The sequence below is a fragment of the Mytilus galloprovincialis genome, chromosome 13 (assembly GCF_965363235.1).
Source record: "Mytilus galloprovincialis chromosome 13, xbMytGall1.hap1.1, whole genome shotgun sequence".
Taxonomy (NCBI): domain Eukaryota; kingdom Metazoa; phylum Mollusca; class Bivalvia; order Mytilida; family Mytilidae; genus Mytilus; species Mytilus galloprovincialis.
Genome location: NC_134850.1, coordinates 25,425,197 through 25,448,819, shown reverse-complemented (window position 1 = coordinate 25,448,819; position 23,623 = coordinate 25,425,197). Strand labels below are relative to the sequence as shown.

General features: G+C 32.9%; 1 protein-coding gene across 1 annotated transcript in view; it reads right to left on the bottom strand.

Moving 5' to 3' along the window:
- The window catches only part of LOC143057531 (uncharacterized), a 31,515-nt gene that overhangs the window by 3,843 nt on the left and 4,049 nt on the right, over positions 1 to 23,623 (bottom strand). Inside the window, exons 2-7 of the mRNA XM_076230843.1 lie at positions 20,573 to 22,215; positions 10,251 to 10,367; positions 7,410 to 9,709; positions 6,103 to 6,330; positions 4,908 to 5,104; positions 3,662 to 3,883 (exon numbers count right to left, since the gene is read on the bottom strand). Coding sequence (XP_076086958.1) covers positions 3,662 to 3,883; positions 4,908 to 5,104; positions 6,103 to 6,330; positions 7,410 to 9,709; positions 10,251 to 10,367; positions 20,573 to 22,178 — 4,670 coding nt within the window. The 5' untranslated portion in view covers positions 22,179 to 22,215. The remainder of the gene's footprint in view (positions 1 to 3,661; positions 3,884 to 4,907; positions 5,105 to 6,102; positions 6,331 to 7,409; positions 9,710 to 10,250; positions 10,368 to 20,572; positions 22,216 to 23,623) is intronic.

Sequence of the window (23,623 nt, the reverse complement as noted above, 5' to 3'; positions counted from 1 at the left end):
ACACGGCTTACATCAATAGATAGAAACAATTCACCAAAGTTTCATGGACATTTGTGAAAGACTTTTTGAGTTATTGTCCGAAGTGTTTTTATGAATAAAGCCCCATAAATCCAAAACTTAAAATCTGAAATTTATTAGAATTGAAAGGGAGCTTACATCAATAGATATAAACAATTCACCAAAGTTTCATGGACATTGGTGAAAGCCTTTTTGAGTTATTGTCCGAAGTGTTGAAAATCCCCCTTTTTTTTATGAATAAAGCCCCATAAATCCAAAACTTAAAATCTGAAATTTATAAAAATTGAAAGGGAGCTTACATCAATAAACAATTCACCAAAGTTTCATGGACATTTGTGAAAGACTTTTTGAGTTATTGTCCGAAGTGTTGAAAATCCCCCTTTTTTTTATGAATAAAGCCCCATAAATCCAAAACTTAAAATCTGAAATTTATTAGAATTGAAAGGGAGCTTACATCAATAGATATAAACAATTCACCAAAGTTTCATGGACATTGGTGAAAGCCTTTTTGAGTTATTGTCCGAAGTGTTGAAAATCCCCCTTTTTTTATGAATAAAGCCCCATAAATCCAAAACTTAAAATCTGAAATTTATAAAAATTGAAAGGGAGCTTACATCAATAAACAATTCACCAAAGTTTCATGGACATTGGTGAAAGCCTTTTTGAGTTATTGTCCGAAGTGTTGAAAATCCCCCTTTTTTTATGAATAAAGCCCCATAAATCCAAAACTTAAAATCTGAAATTTATAAAAATTGAAAGGGAGCTTACATCAATAGATATAAACAATTCATCAAAGTTTCATGGACATTGGTGAAAGCCTTTTTGAGTTATTGTCCGAAGTGTTGAAAATCCCCCCTTTTTTATGAATAAAGCCCATAAATCCAAAACTTAAAATCTGAAATTAAAAAAAAACGAAAGGGAGCTTACGTCAATAGATATAAACAATTCACTAAAGTTTCATGGAAATTGGTGAAAGTGTTTTTGAGTTATTGTCCGAAGTGTGGAAGACAGACGGATAGACGGACGGACGGACAGACGGACAGACGAACGGACAACGGTATACCATAATACGTCCTGTCTAAAAGACAACGGGCGTATAAAAACACAAAAATACTGAACTCCGAGGAAAATTCAAAAAGGAAAATCAAAAATCAAAAGGCAGAATCAAAAGTCCAAACACATCAAACGAATGCATAACAACTGTCATATTCCTGACTTGGTACAGGCATCCTCTAATGTAGAAAATGGTGGATTGAACCTGGTTTTATAGCTAGCTAAACCTCTCACTTGTATGACAGTCACATTAAATTCCATTTCATTGTCAACGATGCATGAACAAAACAAACATACTCAAAGAGTCAAAAATGTCAAAAATAGGGGTACAAATATACTGATACTTTTTTTTTTTTTAACAGTAGTCAATTTAAATGGCCCACTCATTTGACAACATGGCCCATTATTTTTTAAAATGGCCCATTGAATTTATTTTTGGGGGGCCCTGAGCCCATAGTGAAAAAATCCTTCCAGATCACTATACACAATTGATTAACGGCCTCAGTCTAAGGTAATTGGTGTAACTTAAAGGTGTGTTTTGAAACCAATGCTGTTAAGTGAAGCCATGCACTCAATGGGTCTTATAATGTGAGAGATTCAGGGGTTAAAAAATGTTGTTCCAGATAACTAGCCCAGGACTTATTGGCAGCAGGATTTTACTAGCCCTCTTCGAAGAACTGCTAGCCCATCAAAACTGACCTGCTAGCCCATGTATGCCTTACAAATCAGAGTTTGCTGCATAATACATGGTGGGTGTCATGTTTTGAAGGGGACATTATATACCGTTTTAAACTAGTTTATTTTCTGGCAGAGAAAACATGTTTATTGGTTTTATCGTGTGAAACAAGTGGTTTAATTATTATATTAGTTGTCCACACATACAAGGGAGACCTTTTATTGGGATGCTCAGGAAAACACTGGCAATATTCGCAGAACATGGTTTCAGAAATTTCATTCTGGCGCCACAGCCGACCTTGCCCAGGGGAATCTTTCTGTCCATGTCACTAGATATGTTCTTTTCCGCTTTTCCCGATCGTATTTTACATTTTTTCTAGATGAATTGTAAGCCTCAATAGTACCCCCTTCATCTATCGATTAATTGAAAATCTCGACAGAAGCAATGTACAATACCCCCTGTACTGAGAAATCGATATTAAAAGTGTGAGATATTGCAATCAATAGATGATACCTGTCCACCCTGAGTTATTTGTTCTATTTTTAAAACATGTAACTGTACAACAGAGTTGCGTTCAATATCGTAGGGTTACGTAGTGCTACATAGATTTTTGTCTACTGAACGAGTAGCTAGCCTAGCTGCTATCAATATCTATGTAGCAGCTAGGCTAGCTACTCGTTCATTAGTCATAAATCTGCATAGCCCTAAGTAGCCGCTATGATATTGAATGCAACCCTAGACCTGTACGAACCAGTTCAAATGCTTCGAATCCCGGATGATGTAATTGAATCTGATTGACTAAGATAGAATATGGATGAAGGGATTTTCCACTATCTATTTTGGAAACGCCAATAATGTTTTGTTACTAGTCCGTCGGGCATATTGGGTTAAAGTTTTGATTGCCCAAGGCGCAAATGATCTAGTCCCGGGCGTCGGGCTAGTGGATTTTTCAACCCCTGAGATTACACAGCAAGTTAAACATCCCGTCCAGAAAGAAATACAAATTTGCCAGTGTTTCAATTAAAAGAAAAATCACTGATGAAATCAGTCTAAAGGCTCAATATTACTCCGGTAAATACTGGTCATTTTCCCAATTTCTGGGTTTTAAACGACCCGGTAAAAAAATCCTTGGTACGGGGTAAAATTCTCGAGTGTTACCCTCAGGATACTGGTCAGTTAACATGTCAAGTCTTGTATTTTAATTTTGATACTGTGGATTCATTTATTTTCGTGGGTTTCAAATTTTGTACATTGCTGAAAAATTGCATCCTCGTGGATATTTGATTTCGTGGTTTTGCCAATCTCTCTATACAAAGTCTATAAAAAATTAAATTCGTTGAACATTTAAATTCGTGTTTCACACGTACCCACGAAAATTGGTATCCAACAAATAAAAATGAATCTACAGTATCATTATTTGTATGCAGTATTTACTGAAATCATCCAATTATTTATCTCACATGTTTGTCCCATTTTCAAAAATCGTAACAATAAATCAATGCAAAAGTTTCTGAATTAAGGTGGTACCTAACACTACAGGGAGTTAACTCTGTAAAGTCAGCTTAACGTTTTAATTACGTTGTGTTGTAAAGGGAATATTAAGCTTCTCAATGATCAAAATTGGTGTTTGCCAAACTGCTATTTAACCAGTGTAATTTTTCTGACAAAACAGTTGGTTCAAAATTTTTGAAATTTTTATATTTTTGTTAAAGGGTCAAAGTAAATATTTTGAAAAAATTTTATAAAAATTAAACGAGCCAAATTAATTTTGATGAAAGTGTTGGGTACCACCTTAAATGTATCATTATCAAATAAAGCTACACATAAGTGGCTATAAATTATGACATGACAATACAAAAACTTAACTTAACTTTTTTGCACGTTAAATGACTAAAATAAAAAAAGTATACCCACGTGTCATATTCACTCCAAATTTTCCTGTTCTGAATTCTATAAATAAATTTGAAATCAAACTTTGAAGGGTCCATAGAATCTAGTAATGACTTCATGATATCTTTGTACTCCTTCCCTGTCTTATCTAGCTCTACTGGCTCAAAGTCATGGGAACAGTCCCAGTTGTAGAAATGTGCAGGCTTTGGTGTACTCATAGCAGATGGGAACGGTATACTGTCTAAACTAAAATGGAAAATACACGATTGAAATCTGTCTTTCAGTTATAAGTTAAGATATCCGTAACTTTCTTACAAGTTGAATATTCAGCATAGCTTTTGTAACATTGTAAGTAAGTTATGTTGTCAACATATATTTGTTCCCCCTAACAGAAGTTCCACTGGAAACTTTGTTATAAACAATGTCATAATACCTATTCCTGTTGGAACAAATATTCTATACTATTTATATAGGAACATATACTGTAATATTTATTCCTATGGAAATAATATTCCAGAATATTTTTCCTTTTGGAACTTATATTATGAAGGAACTTATATTCCGTGACAATGTAAATGTGGAATTTTTTGTTGTAACATAATTTTGTCAATGGAATCAATGCAAATGTTTTATCAATATACAATGGCCTTGCTTTTTTGTGTTTGTGAGAAAAAAAAATAAAACTATAAATGCTATAGATTCAATTTGGAACAAAGGAAGATAACTCCAATTATAATACTACCTACACAGTAAATTCTGTAAAAAAAGTCTCCCATTGATGTCAATGCAGACCTATCATTTTAATTAAAGTTATACCTGGTTTACCTTTAGAAATATATCATTTATGAAAAATGTATGTATAAATGTAGCCCCATCTTTTGCAACAAAATAACAAAGCTAAGAGTTAAAAGTAATTTTTTGGGCCATTCACAAGTTCCTGTTTACACTAGTAAATTCTTACACTAACCCCATCACTTTTCAACACTGCAGTGAAAAGATTAAGTACATTCAACATTCATTTTCAATTCTTTTTTAAACCTAATCTACCTTTCAAAAAATAAAATTTAATACAAGCATTTTCTACAAATCAGTGGACCACAGAAGTTCAGTGTTATAAAAGGCAATTCTTAATGACATTTATTTATTTAACCTTTAATAGCCTCATTTTTTAATAGAAAGTCACACTTATAACTGCCCTTTATTCTGTAGACCCCATCCAGACCCTCATAAGAAATATTCAAGCAGACTTACAATAATTTTTAGAACTTACAATTTTTCTCGCAATACATCATCTTTGGAAACAAACAAGGGACGTCTGATAATTTCTCTAACTTTTTCTGTTTCAAGATTAACCTGTACCATTTTCATAAAGTCTATTTTGTGCATCAAGAAATTATTCTCCTTGGAAAACAAATAGCTCTTCTGCTTTGTTTGATATTTCCTCTCAAGTGTGAACAGGAATAAATCCTAGAAAAAAATACATGTACATAAAATATTTTATCAGTGTACCTGTCCTTCTAAATATGTTTATACTTCTACTACTGGCCACTACTTGTGAACAATGATTCTATTACGGTGACATCTAATTGCCTACAGATCTTCAGTCAAGAAATATTAAATTCAAATGATTAAGTTTGATTGAATTTCATAAATTAATAAATTGCAAAAAAATAAATGAGTTATTTTGTCACTGGGTTTCTTCTGTCTCATCAACATATATCCCAACCCTTCTTTTATTCATATATATGTAAGTTCAGATTTAATTATAATGTGTGAGGTCGCAAAACATGAAATATATCTTATTTGGCTTGATTATAATCATAATTTCACAAGGGGCCTAAATGGCCATTTGGTGCAAGTAGTAACAGCAATCACTAGCCTGTCAACACTGAGAATGTGAGTTCAAACACCACAGACGGCAGGTTAGTATAGCTATATTCTTAATAGATTTGAATTGCAAATTTTCAAAAGCAGGTAAAAATTGTGGTTCTGTCTGTCTGTCCTCCATCGATAAAGTCTGGTAACCATGATATAGTCAAGAGTGCTGAAATTGGAGGCATGGAATTTGCTCATTGTTGAAGACTGTACGGTGACCTATAATTGTTAATTTCTGTGTTATTTTGTCTCTTGTGAAGAGTTGTTATCATACCCCATCTACTTTTATATAGTAAATTAAAGCACCAACAATCAATAAATAATAATGCTCCATGTCTCTCCATGGTTGTTCAGTCTGGAAACTTCAGATTCCTACAACAATCAATTTTGGCCAAGAGTGTTAAAATTTGTGTTTAATACCCCTATAACCGCTGACCATGAAATACAAACGTCTTTTAATTTTACTCAATAGAACTCAGAATTAAAAAACATGCTTTTTGACATAAATCAATCTTATGTATTATATATTTCTGAATATGCAGTATATGAACACCATCAATAAATCAATTCTATAATGTTACATGTCTCACCTTGTTGAACATAATCCACTTTTCACCATCATCTTTCCAATACCATCTCCACTGTGTAAGATAACTATTGACTGTCATTTTTTTCTCAGCAAAGGATGGAGTACTCAGACGTCTGACAGTTGACCACTGGTCATCATCAGCTGCTGGCTGACCATTAACATCTAAAATAACTGCATGCATCTTTTGGAACCAAATATGGCAGTTGTATTTGTTGTCATCGCATTTCATCTGAAAAAAAATTGTCTTTCAATCAGGTTAAAAAGTCATTCATTTGAATACATCATCAACCAGAAAAAAAAAATACCCTTCAGTTTGCAATTTATTTGAGTTATTACCCATTTACATGAAAATTAATTATGGAAATGTGTCCATAGGACACCTATGATGCCCCTGCTTGCATATAACCTTATAATGGGACATAACTCAAGAATGATTAATGATACTACCAAAAAGGTGCACTTGATTAGAGTGTTTGTGGTTATTATGAATCATGGTGTATATAAGCTCCATAAAATTTGGTTGAAGCAAACTTGAATCAAAAAGGCAAAAACAAACATTCAGCAATTATTCAACTTGTAGAGAACTCTAGAACATCAAAAGTGATGCCACCAAAATTCAAACTTGATCTCTGTTTTGTTATAAAACCATCGTGTATAAGATTTGTAATGTTTGGTTCCGGCAAACTGAAGAAAGACACACAAGAGAATGGAAACAAAAATTTTGCAAATTTTCTGTTTGTAAATGTGCATAACTCTATAAAAGTATAAGTGTTTTGTGGTAATAAGCATTGATTATAAGTTTCATAGCATTTGGTGGAGGCAAGCACAAGTTAAAGAAATGAAACCAATTTCAGGATGTACGGATGTACAGATGGACAAGGATAAAAAATAAAGCCCCTCCTCTAAGGTAGGGCTTAAAATAGCGATATGCATACATACATTTACTAATTATATACTAACATTTTCATTTCAAATACCATAACCTTATATTCCAGTACATGCACGACATATTTTCCACTGAACATAAAGCAACATTCAATCAATCAATTTTCAATTTCTATTTTACCCATTTGAATCCAAACAAATTATGAAATGTGTGGTTTTTTTTACATAGGTTATAGAAATAAATTCAGTTAAAATGCAAGTGATCCTGCTAAAATAATGGAAAAATTTATGTTATTGAAACATTTTAGCACTGATAATATATAGTATCTAGACGGTATGCATGTGTAGAATAATTTGCCTAACTTTAATATAAAAATGGGGGTTTAAAAAAACAATTCAGTTATACAAACTGTTTAAACTTACTTCTGTTGGTGCAACATCTTGCAGATCACAGAAAGATTTTTCTATTTTCTCATTTTCCAATAATGAACACGAAAACCATTTCCCAGATATCTTAATCTGCCACAAGTACGGAAAGCCAGATAGCAGGTGATGTCTTTTACAGGATGCAAATGTACATTTATTTTTCGAAACAAATACACAGATTCTGGTATTTTCTGTTTCATCTGTCAATAAAGAAGAATCAGTTTCTTGATAATCTGGATCAGATGGGGATGGTGCTGGATCTAATTTCACATCATCCTGTTGTGGTATAGAACTTCTTGCCTGTTGTTGATTCCACTGTTCCATTAGTAATCTCTCTCTTTCAATAATATTGTCGTCATTATTATGTTTTTGTTGCTGTTCTTTTTTCCAATTTTCCATCTGAATTCTCTCTTTCTCCTTTATGTCATCATCATCAAGTAAGTTTTGATGGATATCTTTTGAGTTTTTATCATTGCCTTGTTTCTCACCTTTCTGGTTTTCCATCATTTTGTCCTCTTTTTCTTCTTCATTACATTGCTGTTGATTCTTTTTTAATGTGTCATCCTCATAGTCTTGCTGAACTTGTTCACTGTTTTCCATAGTTATCTTCTCTTCCTCAATTATTTTGTCATCATCTCCATCACCATCATCATTAGGGCCATTATCATCACCAATTTCATTATTATTATCATTGTCTTCAGCATCATTTTCATAATCATAATCACCATACTCATGATCATAATCTCCACCCTCATTGACATCATAGTTATAATCATTTTCATCATAATCATAATCATTGCCATCATAATTATCTTGATAATCATCATTATCGCCATAATCAAAACCATCATCTAACTCATTACCATCACCATTTCCTTGATGAACCTGGGTCTGATCTTCCGTTAATATCATTTCTTTCTCTCCAGGACCACTTTCAACATTCCTATCACCATTATCATCCTCGTCATTACCATCACCATAATAATCATAATCATCATCATCATCATCATTATCATCATCATTACCATCACCATAATCATCATTACCGTCACCATAATTGTTATAATCAACTTTACGATCACAAAAATTCTCTGTATCAACTTTATTATCACCGTAATCATCATCAACGCTACCATCACCATAATCATCTTCATCATCATAACTACTTTCTGTTTCAACCATTTCTGTTAAATCTTGATCATCTTTACCCACAATTCCACATGTGATATTTTCCAATGATCTAAACCTTTCTTTACGATCATGCGTTGACCTTGTCCCTTCCTTGTTGTAATCAATACTAAGGTTTTCAACTGAATGTAAATTTTTATTTTTTGCAGGACCCGATGCAGAACTAGAAAGACTTTCATTGCTGACATAGACATCACTGTCATAATCAAAAACGCTAGACTCCTCAAGGTCATGAAGGTCGTCTTCATCATGACTCAGGTCAGAATCATCTGAATAATTATCATTCTCTTTCTTTTCTCTAGCAGGTACATATATAGCCTTGAGGACTTTAGCAGGAGGCCAGTCTTTCATATGACATGATGTAAGAACCCATTTATTGTGAAACTGATTAATGGTGTGTGTTCTATTAAATTTGCAAGGATCTGGACATTTTCCGAATATTTTCTGGCGACATAAGTGTAAATGAGGACATTTTCTTTCTGGGTTATCGACCTTACAACCATTGTTGTAAATATAATCTGCACAAACTGAAGGTGAATTGCAATTTAGGACAATTTTCATTTCATCATCACTAAAATTGACAATTCCAAGTTTGTTTTTCAAACGATAATTGTGAGGACCTCTAAAACTATGAGACAGTGGACAATCTTTCTCTTGACAGTTGCCTCTAATGAAGCGACGACAGATGTGAAAATAATCCCAATGAGCATTTTGACATTCTGCAGGATTTTTCTTGCTGTTCCACTCAGCACAAATTTTAGCATCTCTGTAAAATGGTTGAAGATAAACAATATCTTTTTTATCCCAGAAAATATGAAATCTTCTATTGTTTTTTCTGAACCACAGCACAATATTGGAGCCCAAAGGAAAAAGGTCACACCTTTGTAAAAAGTCTTCAAAACTACATCCTCCGCCAAAAGTTTTGATCATGAATTTAAATACTTCATTTTCATCCACGTCTGGTATTTTGCCATTTTGGTCCTCATTATCATGTTCATGTACCTGTTGACCAACTTTATCTTTGCCGTCACCACGTCTACAATCTTTTCCGAGTCTTCTTTTTAATCTAGCTTCAGATCTTTTATTATCACAATTCTGTTGACCATCACCTGTTAATTAGTAATTAATACACATGGAAAATACTTACAAGTACTATTTATAGGTTGAAAAGTATATAATCAGTACTGTGATTAGTACTAATTTTAGCCAGCAATTTATTTTCAAGACTTTCACAAGTAGAAAAATAACCCCAATATAAATAGCTGCAAAATTTTAATAAACTTGGACGGTTCCTAATCTTACTTCATTAAGTGAATTTGAAAATCACAAAATCAAATAGCCTCAAGGTGGACTAGAACAAAGGGTTAAACATGTTAAACATGAAATAAAGTATTCACAAAAATAAGCGCTCATGAAAAAAAAAGACACATCTTTCATGAAGTCTGCGTTAGGGGCTGTCTTTGATACACTTGCAGTGAGGTGAAAGTGTTTTTCTCCATGTTCAAGGCCTCACTGTGACTTTGAGATGAAGAATAGCAATAAAAGCACTGTTCCTTTATGTTTTGTATGTATTTTTCGTTGTCCATGTGATGATTTTGTGTCATAGGGTCTCCATATCCTTTGTTTTCCATTACATAATGTTTTGTTTACCTTTTTGTATATTGATTCCTGTCTGTGATACAGGCCCAGGCAACAAAACTTGAGGCTGTGACTCTTGAGGAGGTGGAGTCTGAGTCAACTGAGTAACAGGAACTGGCACATATACATCTGTATTAAACAAAACATACTTGTTCATGTTATTATAGATATCTATTTCAGTTCTTATAATACATATAAAATACCAAAAGTATCTACATTGTATCATGCATATTTATTACAGTCATGATTTGACTCAATTGAAATATAATTTATTCTTAAATTTCTAGCATTTGCCATCTTCAAATAATATAGAACATGTAGAAGTAGGCAACTAAGATATAAAGTGCACTGTACAGCTTACAACAATGAACAACCAGATGCTCCGCAGGGCGTAGCTTTATACGACCGCAGAGGTTGAACCCTGAACGGTTGGGGCAAGTATGGACACAACATTCAAGCTGGATTCAGCTCTAAATTTGGAGTGTGATTAAATAGTTGACACAGCATAGGTTTCTGACACAGAATGAATGTGTTCTAATGAACTTAAAATTTTTGTTTTCTCTTAGAGCAATTCACTATGCTGTTGAATATTAATCCTCTCAAAAAAATGTTTGAAGAAATTTTCTTTTTTATTTATGAAATTTCAAATGAGAAAAATTGAACCCAATTTTTTTAATCACATCCCCCTTTCCCTTATTCCAAAACTAATCTCAATTAAAATTTCTAATGGAGTTTGCAACAATAACTACTCATTTAAATACATCATAAAATATTAAGATGTAAAAAAACTGCTTGTTATCACTGAATGGTAAAGATTATTTTAATTTATCAGTTGGTAGTAAAAAGTGAATATACATTGTATATTGTACATAACAAAGATTTAAGTTGATTCTGGACAAAGAAAGATAACTCCAATTAAAAAAAAATCTTGCTATTGCACAATATTTTGCAATTAGATATATTTCTTGCTTACTATTCTGGACGAAGAAAGATAACGCTAATTAAAAAAAAATTTGCTATTTCACAATATTGTGCAATTAGATATTTCTTGCCATTGCGCAATACTGTGCAATTGAAAAGACTTGCTATTGCACAATACTTAATATAATAATTTTAGATCCTGATTTGGACCAACTTGAAAACTGGGCCCATAAAAAAAAATCTAAGTACATTTTTGGATTCAGCATATCAAAGAACCCCAAGATTTCAATTTTTGTTAAAATCAGACTAAGTTTAATTTTGGACCCTTTGGACTTTAGTGTAGACCAATTTGAAAACAGGACCAAAAATGAAGAATCTACATACACAGTTAGATTTGGTATATCAAAGAACCCCATTTATTCAATTTTTGATGAAATCAAACAAAGTTTAATTTTGGACCCCGATTTGGACCAACTTGAAAACTGGGCCAATAATCAAGAATCTAAGTACATTTTTAGATTCAGCATATCAAAGAACCTAACTGATTCATTTTTTGTCAAAATCAAACTAAGTTTAATTTTGGACCCTTTGGACCTTAATGTAGACCAATTTGAAAACGGGACCAAAAGTTAAGAATCTACATACACAGTCATGACAGTTAGATTCGGCATATCAAAGAACCCCAATTATTCAATTTTGATGAAATCAAACAAAGTTTAATTTTGGACCCTTTGGGCCCCTTATTCTGTTGGGACCAAAACTCCCAAAATCAATACCAACCTTCCTTTTATGGTCATAAACCTTGTGTTTAAATTTCATAGATTTCTATTTACTTATACTAACGTTATGGTGCGAAAACCAAGAAAAATGCTTATTTGGGTCCCTTTGTGGCCCCTAATTCCTAAACTGTTGGGACCTAAACTCCCAAAATCAATACCAACCTTCCTTTTGTAGTCATTAACATTGTGTTTAAATTTCATTGATTTCTATTTACTTAAACTAAAGTTATTGTGCGAAAACCAAGAATAATGCTTATTTGGGCCCTTTTTTGGCCCCTAATTCCTAAACTGTTGAAACCAAAACTCCCAAAATCAATCCCAACCGTTCTTTTGTGGTCATAAACCTTGTGTCAAAATTTCATAGATTTCTATTAACTTAAACTAAAGTTATAGTGCGAAAACCAAGAAAATGCTTATTTGGGCCCTTTTTGGCCCCTAATTCATAAAATGTTGGGACCAAAACTCCCAAAATCAATACCAACCTTCCTTTTGTGGTCATAAACCTTGTGTTAAAATTTCATAGATTTCCATTCACTTTTACTAAAGTTAGAGTGCGAAAACTAAAAGTATTCGGACGACGACGACGACGCCAACGTGATAGCAATATACGACGAAAATTTTTTCAAATTTTGCGGTCGTATAAAAACTTATACCCCATAACAGGCTTCCAAAGGCCTGTAGCCATGAAATGATAAATTTAAAATACATATGTTATTCCAACGCAATTCATGATAGGAGATAACTCTGTCAGAATTTCCACTTACTGACAGAGTTATCTCCCCCTATCATGAATTGTGTTGGAATAACACATGTATACATGTACATATCCCTTATGTACCAATAATCAAGGTCTGTAATAACACCTTTCAGGGTCAGATACTTTCAAATTTATCATGTTTACTGCTGTTTGTTTTGTTGGTAAAAATTGTGGGATTTCAACATACTGCATGTACTGTGAAAGTACTTTAAATCGTGGGTATCAATTTTGGTGGTTTGAGAAATATTAACATGTTCTTGGGTTTTTAAATTCGTGAATTTTAGTTTTCTAATAAAAAAAAATAATTGAAAAATTAAAGCCTTTAGAAACGAAGGTTACAAATAGTCTTGATAGAAGGAAATTGCAAGTAAACATTGACCCCTGTAAATCGTAGTGATAACACTAATTAACCCATGATAAAGTTATCAACAGATTAAAGACCATCAAAGGTGTTAATTAGGCCATAAACATGTCACCTAAAGAAAACAGTAACATCAACAGTCAGGGGACTTACTTAAACATGTTAAATGAGTGATTTTCTAAATCACTGATTCAATTAAGTAACATTATTTCCATAAAGGTCGGAAGAAAGAGTTGTCTTTCTTTAATAATCACCCATTTAAGTAGTACAAATTAATCACTAAAAGAAGTGATTTAATTTTATTGTAGCTTTAAATATAGAATACTAATGATCCAGGGACTAATTATGTTTCTAAAATTATCAGAACCAACATCTGTGTTGATAGGATGACCAGGTCATTTCAGGTGATGACCTTGTGCTGAATCTAGGATAATGACATAAAAATCACTTCTTTAAGTATCATACCTCAATTTCCTTTCCAAAAATCACTTCTTTAACATGTTTAAATATCATTATTTTAATAACCCACTAATTTCAACACCCCCCGAACAGTGAAATTTTTTATCGCGAACAGTAGAATTTTATCCATAATCTGAAAGATGAAACCTTGAACTTCACAGGAAAAATACTCCCACTACTGGGAAAAATCTTTTAAGAAAGTATCAGTTCATTATGTAAAGTAATTATTATAGCATTTTTTCAACTTAAATAGAATTTGCAGCTAAATGATAGCATCAAAGGCATAAACCTTGCTACTTAAAAGAAGCAAAAAGTTCATCTTTTAAATTTTTACTAATTAAAAGATATTATTTAAAACTATGTGTTTAAAATTTTGATAAAACTACAAAATCACAACTTGTGACAAAGCTTAGAATTTGCTTCTCAAATTTAATAAGTCCCCTGACTGATAAACATATGCTTTAAACATATCTTGAATTGTCAAATAATTCTTATCAAAATCAAGCCCAGCATGAAATTATCATTTCCCATATGTACGAGAACTATGAGGATACAAAATGAACACTTAATCATACTGGCATATCAATAACGGAAATCTAACTTTCATCGATCAAAAATATTTTTTATGAGAATTAAAAGATCAAAAGTTGTAAAGTTTAGGTTATTAAAGATTAAATAGGTATAATCCTGCATGCGGTTGTAGTTCTGTGACTGCTATTAAAGTATTCTCAGATTTGGCGTTATTCAATATATTCTCTAGATCATTCAGTAGTCAAACCTACCGATTGGGATCTTTCCATGTCTTGATTTGGATAATCGGCCTATAGTACTGCAACCAGAGTTCATTTTTTAAAACTTTAATGGTCCGGAAGAACACACAACTAAATTATATATCGATGGAAAGAGGACAACGTGTACAATATGAAAAGTTGGGTCGTAAAAATCCAGAGTGGTCACAATTTTGTGAAATTGAGGTTAAAGGTCAAACCTAAAAATATCAATATTTCAAACACAAGAACAAAAAGGAGAAATATTCTGATATTTATTCAATAGAATGCTGCAAAAACGATTCAATCATAAACATATGCTATAAACGATGTTAAAAAGACAAATTTGACTAACTATATGAAAAGCTGCCATTACAAAATGGCGTTGATTTGGAACTTTCTGATTTTTTTCCATTTAAGACATAGCAAAAGAAGAAGTGGCCTTGACCTTTTCACATCCATAAACTTTCATATTGTGTATAGTATTTCACTATAGTATATTACAGAATTATTTTCTAAAGTATAAAACACCAGTTTATCAAATTATTTCAATATTTTTTCTATCTTTGAAAAAAACAAAATTCAAGCGCTGAAACAGTGTTTTTAATTTTGCATCTTAAAGGTTGTGTATTTTGTGAAAATTAGTATCTAGTTATAGATAAATAAATATTGTGTATTTGCAAAGTCTCGACAGAGCAGTAATAGCACAAAATATACTATAGTCACCCGAGGCGAATGCGAGGTTTAAAAAAAATTGAGTGTAAAAACAAAGTCAGTTTGGTGCATGAACATTTTTTTAGTAGGATAATCCTGTTAAAAAAGTTCACTCATTGATTTTTTAAGAGACGGATGAAAAATTATACAATGCAATGCCAATTTTCTAATGTTGTAATTTAAATTCAGTCATGATCCTTATATAACTTTTAAAAGCGTCACACAATAGCTCAAGTATTCATAAAATAGGGACATTAATCAATATCTTAGTCATCATATGCGGATTCAGTACGCGTATTAGCATTACAAGACACTTCCCTTTTTTATAAGAACAAGTTCGGCGCAGGACAGAGTTTGTTCAAAGCAAACACAGTTTTTTTTAGTACAAATGCTATCTGGAGCGTAAATACCGTCATGATTTGGTCAAACTCGTCTGATATAGTCTACCCTTTGCATAGGAAACACAAAAGAAATGTAAGTACAAAGTTTCGATCAATGTTCGTGACCCATATTCCCATATGCATATGCATGATGTATCTGCACTGCCAGTCCCAAATGTAAAAAGGCGAATGTTGCTACAGAAACGATTGATTTTGTAATAGCCATACATTTACGATTTTTTGTTATCTTTAGGGACAATATACGGTTATTTTTCATCGATTAACTATCAAATGAACTTTTGAGCCTAGGCTCTGTGTTGAAGACCGGACCGTGACCTATAATGGTTTACTTTTATAAATTGTGACTTGGATGGTGTGTTGTATCATTGGCACTCATACCACATCTTCCTTTATCTATTAACAAGCTATGCGGGCATCATTTCCATAGAAATACCAAAACGAGGACATAGCTCATAAGACCACTGGTGGCAGGATGAAGTAATTGTTCTTCTTTTAATGTATCCTAGATATTTTCAGACACACCTTGGTGTAATTCTGAAAATCTTAATATAGACTTCAATTTTCCTGCAGCAGATATGGCATCCCCTAAATTGAGTTCAGAGCTAAACTCTATAATTCATATCCCTTGGCCCCACTGTGTCTGAATTGTAAGGTGTCACAATATCTAGTTAGTTCTGGAGTTTGGCAGTTTGGTAAGCATCAGAGACAATTATTATCTTGGGTAAAATTGATCGGTATATATAGAGAATGTGCTACATGAGAAAGGCTTTTTCTTATGGAAAAACAAATCACATCACTAACAAGCGTTATTAATGAACTGACAGCAAGTTCAAATTCTATTTCTTCAGTGACTGTTTTACTTAACTGCACAGGTGTTGACTTCAATAAGTACTTGGTTATGCATGGATAAATGATTACTCACATTAATAAGCACAACTTAAAAGACTGTTAACACGTTTTAGAGGACTCAGTTTTGCGTAGTTTTCTGGGTTTTTTTTTAAAGGTTTTTCTTTTACACAAAAACCCTGTTTTCATATCCAAACTACAAGGAAGAAACTGAGCGCGAGATCGTAAATAAGTAACAGGTTGTGAGGATACATGTCGATCAGTTTGATCACATATATGGATTTCTGTTGTTTCTAATTTAAAGTTCCCCAAGGGTGACTGGGGAAACGAAATATGGTCACTTGGTCTTCCCCCGACCGGCAGATAAACGAAGTTGGGCGTCCGTTTGGCTGTGCGGGATGTATCAAGTTCGCAGTCACGTCCGGTCAGAATGGGGACGTTAAATCCGCTGCCTCGTGTAAAGGGAGTGTCACGTTCTTTGCACGTTAAAAACTTTTGCATCAACTCTTTAAGGGGTCCGTAGGTGGCATGTTGCAATGGAAAATTTCTGTCCCAATCCAATATCCCATCATTTTCCAGTGGCAGTCTAAATTTTCCCGATCATCCTTCCGAATGGCCTCTATTATGACAAAACCTACCTATTGCTTTTATTGTTAGCTTGTTCTCGTCCTGAACATGCATGACATATTTGCCACTGGACTTTAAGCAACCAACAATCAATCAATCAATTTAATTTAAAGATGCACCAATTTTGCCTTCTGGTGCAAGTCTCATAACATCACTGATGATTCGCCCACGGAAAGCAAAATATCAAGAGAAGTTGGTTTTAGCATTACCTTGTCACACACCAAATCTCTGTGAAACTTCAATAGTACTTTTCCCCCGACCACTTGCTCTGAGGTTAAACATTGACATACAATGTATTTTCACACAATGTCAACTATAGTCATTATCCGGAAAAACCTCTTATCCGAAGGATTTGGTTAACTTTTATATAAAGTCAAAATTTTATTAACAAAAATATAACTTATTTACAGAAAATACACGAATAAACTACTATATATATTCAAATCACTCAAAAATAAATTAACGTCTCCTACAAAATCTACATAATCACATCGAAACTATCAAATTGATTGTGAATGAAAAAATAAATGGTGGAGCTGATTGACGGATAGGAAATTTCCGTAATTAAAAAAGGTACAAATGATGTTTTTATTTTTGAGTTTTTGACAAAATTGTTTGGAATTTGCCCAACAAAATTTGCATGCAGTATCGCAATAATATGTTGTGTCCTCTCAAATGTCAAATACTGTTTTTGAATCATATGTTTTCTCGTTTTCAAAGAAAAACGCGTTAAATTTCTATCTAAAAAACAGCCAACTTTAAGTTTGAAAGTTTTACTTGGAGATGGTATAATATTTATGTCTTCATCATTCCGATGATCCTTGATGATATGTGCATAGAAAATATTTACGAAAATAGCGGGAAATTTAACCAAAAAAATATATTTTTGGATTTTAAGGTAACTACCCAAAACCGTAAATTGAGGGGTACCCCCATTAAAGGGATAAAATACAAAAATGTGACCATAGAAACTTTTTACGACCCGACGGAAATTAAAATATAGATATTATTCTATCATTTAAAACAATTTGCAGCCGTGTGTTATTCCGGACCATTAAACTCGTTAACTAAGCGTCTTTTTCGATGTCAGTTGCAGTACTACTAGCCAAGATCAGATGTGCATTTCATATTGGGTCTATGTTATAGGCTTATAAAAACAAGAAGATAAACTTTACATATTAAGTAATACATCTTTGAACTGAAGAAGAGAATGTAGGGCTTCACAATGAATATCAAATATCATGTATAGGTGTTACCGTTTTGAAAAAAAACCACTAAAATACACGCTGAAAATGGGCAAAATTTCACGTTATGTTGTTTCATTTAAAATTTCGCTGTTTTTATCAATTGATAGTTAATAAGTGAACTTAATTTGAACTACATTATTGGTTCATTGCTATAGACAATTTATTCATCTTTCTTTTACTGTTTGTTACAACAAAAAATCTTCAGTGGTTACAAAGTTATGATAAAAAGTTGAATACTATGTGCTTGTTATGAAATTTTGTACTTTTGTTTTTAGCTTGCTCAGTGTAGTGATAAAAGAGAAAAATAAATCAAATTTATGCTATTATGTGTTTTGTTTTCTCTTCTAGTATATACATTATCAAAAACTACCTCATTTATCAAAATTGCAGTACCCTAGGTGGAGATATATGCCATCAAAGTTGAATATACAAATAAAGTGAAAAAATGTCTTGTCCGTAGACATGCATTCCCTAGTAAACTGGAAGCATAATTACATTAATGTTGCATTGCTAAGTTCCTGTTCTTTTATATGAAAACACTACTAACATTTTTTTCTACCATCTATTAATAGAGGAAAAAATTCAAAAATATGTCAGAATGTCTTGTCCGTAGACACATGTCTTGTCCGTAGACATGTCTTTTTATCAATATTGCTTGGCTTTATAGGCCTTAATTAGTCCTATGTGTTGTTTAAACTTAGAAATATCTAATTTTTAATAAATAAATGGTAATTTAAGTGTTCTCAATTTTTGTAAAATTACTTTACAGGAGTGGATTTTAAAAAGTGTCAGATTATCAGTCATAAAAAGCATACCTAATTTTACTTCAATATTGTTTATTCCAGTTGCTGCATACCTTAAAAGATTAACTAAATCAAATGAAGAAAAAGTATTTCTCTCTCTCTAACTTTATCCTTTGCATTTCAGTATTAACAGCAGATGAGGAAGTGTCTACGGACAAGACACTTGTACATAACAAGTATTAAATTCAATTATTTGTCTGCTATGGAACTTAAATCTTATTTATAGGTGATGAAAGTTATCTATTCGAATTAAAACTCAGTATTTTCAACATAAATATAGTCACAATTAATTCTAACAGATTTTTTTTTTAACTGAAATTGTCTTGTCCGTAGACATTACCACAATATATTTGTATCCAATTTCCTTGAGTTCAGCCTAATTTGATAGGTAAAATGTATGTTATTTTTTCAAGAGAGCACATTCAACTATGTCAAAATTGAGTTTTAATAATAGTTTGATTGTTTTAAACAGTCAGATATATGGATTTCAGTTAAAAGAATGTGTCTTCATTTTGTCTTAATCAATAAATTATTGAGATATGTAAAGAATTATGGGTACATTTTTATATTTTCCAAAATTAAAAAACACCGCTTAAAACTTAATTAGTAACTTTTAATCTTAACTTTAACAATCCTCTTTGAAAGCATTTAATTGAAAATCAATAAAATGTCTTGTCCGTAGACATTATCAAAATGTATTTGTTTCCATTTTTCTTGAAGTTAAGCATCATTTGATAGATAAACCTGATAAAATGTATGTTTTTTGTTCAAGATAACACTTTCAGCTATATCAAAATTAGGTTTTAATAATGCATTTCATTAAATATGAATACAATGTCTTGTCCGTAGACAAAACATATAAATTGTATTGCTAAGTTTGATTGTTTATTGTAAGAATATGCATCAAGTTATTTTAATGTTCTAACAAGTTTTGTTATTTATAGATAATTTTAAATACAGTTTTATCAGATAAGATTAATGATCAAAGAAAGCTACTGTTGTTTAAAATAACTGTGAGTCAAACATTTTCTTGTTATTTTTTTTAATTAAAATGTTTGATATTCAATAGTTCTAAACATATTTTGTTGTCTTTGTCATTGACCAAAAATCTGTCACTGGTGACCATGTCTTGAAGGCAACCATTAAAGAAAATTATACAGTTTTTAAACACCATTTATTTAATAAAAATATAAATGCTTCCAGTGTTAGCCTAACAATGGCAATTTTTCATAATTTAAACCATTTTTGAACCAAAATATCAAAAGAGTTTTTCCCTGAGGTGATACTCATTTTTGACTTCATGTGAAACACAAAATGCACATCTGATTGTGGCTAGGCCGAATGGTCTGATGGATGTTTTATTTCATTGGACACTTAAATTCGTGGATAAAGTCATCCATGAAAACCACAAAAATTGGTACCCCACGAATAAAAGTACTTTCACAGTATTTACATTATTATTTGCACCATAACTTTAAAAAAAGCTTTCTTTTATACACCATCAATATATATATATGTACAAACAGCCGGCAAAGTGAAAACTTCCTATCATTCAAATTGTAGGAGAAATTATCTGGAAAAACTATATACCCATGACAAACTGATGGACAGACAGGGGTAACACAATATGCCCCCAACTAAATATAGCTTACATTTTACTTGAACTTGTGGCTGTACTTTTTTTGACTGTTGACTATGGCACTTTGGTAGAGTTTGCTGTGTTGTTAAGTTGCACGGTTGCTGCATAAAACCAGGAAACTGATTCAAATTAGACTGATTTCCTTGAAACTGCCCTCTAATTAGATTTTGAGTAGGTTCATTTATACTCCTCTGCATATTGGGGTCCTTTCTACCAGATGTTCTTGGACGTCTCTTTCCAATAGCACCTTCTGATTGGTTTCTATGAGGTTGTTGTAGAAACTGGTTTGGAATAGTTCTTTGTGCATCTCCTTGTTGGTTTCCTTGAGGTATCCCAGTACTCGGGTTTGGAATTGGTCTTTTTTTGCCTCCTTGTTTTTTTCCTTGAGGTTGTCCAGGAAATTGATTAGGATTTGGTCTACGTGGACCTCCTTGTTGGTTTCCTTGAGGTTGTCCAGGAAATTGATTAGGATTTGGTCTACGTGGACCTCCTTGTTGGTTTCCTTGAGGTTGTCCAGGAAACTGGTTTGGATTTGGTCTTTGTGGACCTCCTTGTTGGTTTCCATGAGGTTGTCCAGGAAATTGATTAGGATTTAATCTACGTGAACCTCCTTGTTGGTTTCCTTGAGGTTGTCCAGGAAATTGATTAGGATTTGGTCTACGTGGACCTCCTTGTTGGTTTCCTTGAGGTTGTCCAGTACTCAGGTTTGGATTTGGTCTTTTTTTGCCTCCTTGTTTTTTTCCTGGAGGTTGTCCAGGCAACTGGTTTGGATTTGGTCTTCTTGGACCTCCTTGTTGGTTTCCTTGAGGTTGTCCAGGAAACTGGTTTGGATTTGGTCTTCTTGGACCACCTTGCTGGTTTCCTTGAGGTTGTCCAGGAATTTGATTAGGATTTGGTCTACGTGGACCTCCTTGTTGGTTTCCTTGAGGTTGTCCAGGAAACTGGTTTGGATTTGGTCTTCTTGGACCTCCTTGTTGGTTTCCTTGAGGTTGTTCAGGAAACTGGTTTGGATTTGGTCTTCTTGGACCTCCTTGTTGGTTTCCTTGAGTTTGTCCAGGAAACTGGTTTGGATTTGGTCTTCTTGGAACTCCTTGCTGGTTTCCTTGAGGTTGTCCAGGAAACTGGTTTGGATTTGGTCTTCTCTGAACTCCTTGTTGGTTTCCTTGAGGTTGTCCAGGAAATTGATTGGGATTTGGTCTACATGGACCTCCTTGTTGGTTTCCCTGCGGTTGTCCAGGAAATTGATTAGGATTTGGTCTACGTGGACCTCCTTGTTGGTTTCCTTGAGGATGACCAGGACACTGGTTTGGATTTGGTCCTCGTTGACCCCCTTGTTTTCCCTGAGGTTGTCCTTGAAAGCAATTTGGTTGTGGTCCTCTTTGAAATGTTTGTTGGGTTCCACAAGACTGTTCTAGAAACTGGTTTGGGTTAGGACCTCTTGGACCTCCTAGTTGCTGATTTGTTTTTGGTCCTCTTGGGACTCCTTGCTTTTTTGCTTGGTTTCCCTGAGGTTTTCCTGGACCTTGATTGATTTTGGGTCCTTTTCCACCTCCTTGCATATTAGGTTGCTTTCCATTATTTCCTTTTGCACCTCCTCTTTTACCTCCTGGCTGACTCATTGTTATTTCACTCCTTTAACTGTCAGCTGGAAAAACCCTATAAAAACAATGAAAAAGCTATTTAAAATTGTAATTCAAAATGAATACAAAGAAAGAAAATATTTATTTGTTTACTTTTTTTACATTGTAATTGTGACAAGGATGGAGAGATATCTCTATTGTACATGTTGTACTTATACCACATCTTAATTATATTTCAGACAAAAATATGACAAGGAAGATTCAATTTTTAGAAAGTAAAGTCTTATAAAACCTCAAATTATAAAAAAGGTGCAATTTATGCGTTATGTTTTTTTATAACAAAATGGATAGTTGTCATTATCAAACTTAATATATGTACGTATACTTTTTTTAAAAGAAAATTCTTTAATTTGTCCATATTAAGAATAAGTTTACTTTTTTTTTTTTGCTTGCTTACAGGACATGCAGGAAGCAATTTGCCGACATATTTTCAGTATTCAAAGTGACCTTAGCTTGACCCTTCTCGTAAAAATCTGGTGATCGCAATACGCATGGATAGATGTCACTAAATTAAACTATAATCTGATTGTACATGTTATACATGTGCTTAATATCCATGCTTTTTTGTTGACTGTTTACTATAAGGTGACAGTCGGTAAACTAGGGCTTCAAAACACAACAATAAATGTGCGGCCATATTTTCTCTTCATAACAGACAGAGAGAAAAAAAAAGGATGATTATACGATTTTTTTTGCATAAAAAATGATAAAGTCGTCAGAAGACTAAGCTTATCATGCTTATGATATACATGATATATACATGCATTGGTTCAAGAATTGGATAAACCTTATTTTTAACCAGTCACTTGTTTCATATGACTTTAATTTTATCTTTGTTTTCAATTGACCATTTATTTGTTTACTTTTTTTACATTGTACAAAAAAGAAGATGTGGTATGATTGTCAATGAGACAACTATCCACAAAAGACCAAAATAACACAGACATTAACAACTATAGGTCACGGTACGGTCTTCAACAATGAGCAAAGCCCATACCGCATAGTCAGCTATAAAAGGCCGCGATAAGACAATGTAAAACAATTCAAACGAGAAAACTAACGGCCTTATGTAAAAAAAAAAAAAAAAAAAAAAATGAACGAAAAACAAATATGTAACACATAAACAAACGACAACCACTGAATTACAGGCTCCTGACTTGGGACAGGCACATACATAAATAATGTGGTGGGGTTAAACATGTTAGCGGGATCCCAACCCTCCCCCTAACCTGGGACAGTGGTATAACTGTAGTATTGTGACTTGGATGGGGAGATGTCTCTTTCGTACTCATACCACATCTTATTTATATTTCAGACAAAATCTGTCATTGTCTACACATGTTTACAAAATAAATATTTATGATTAATATACCTTACATATATATCATGTATATATGTAAGAATTCTATTGGGTTTAACATTAG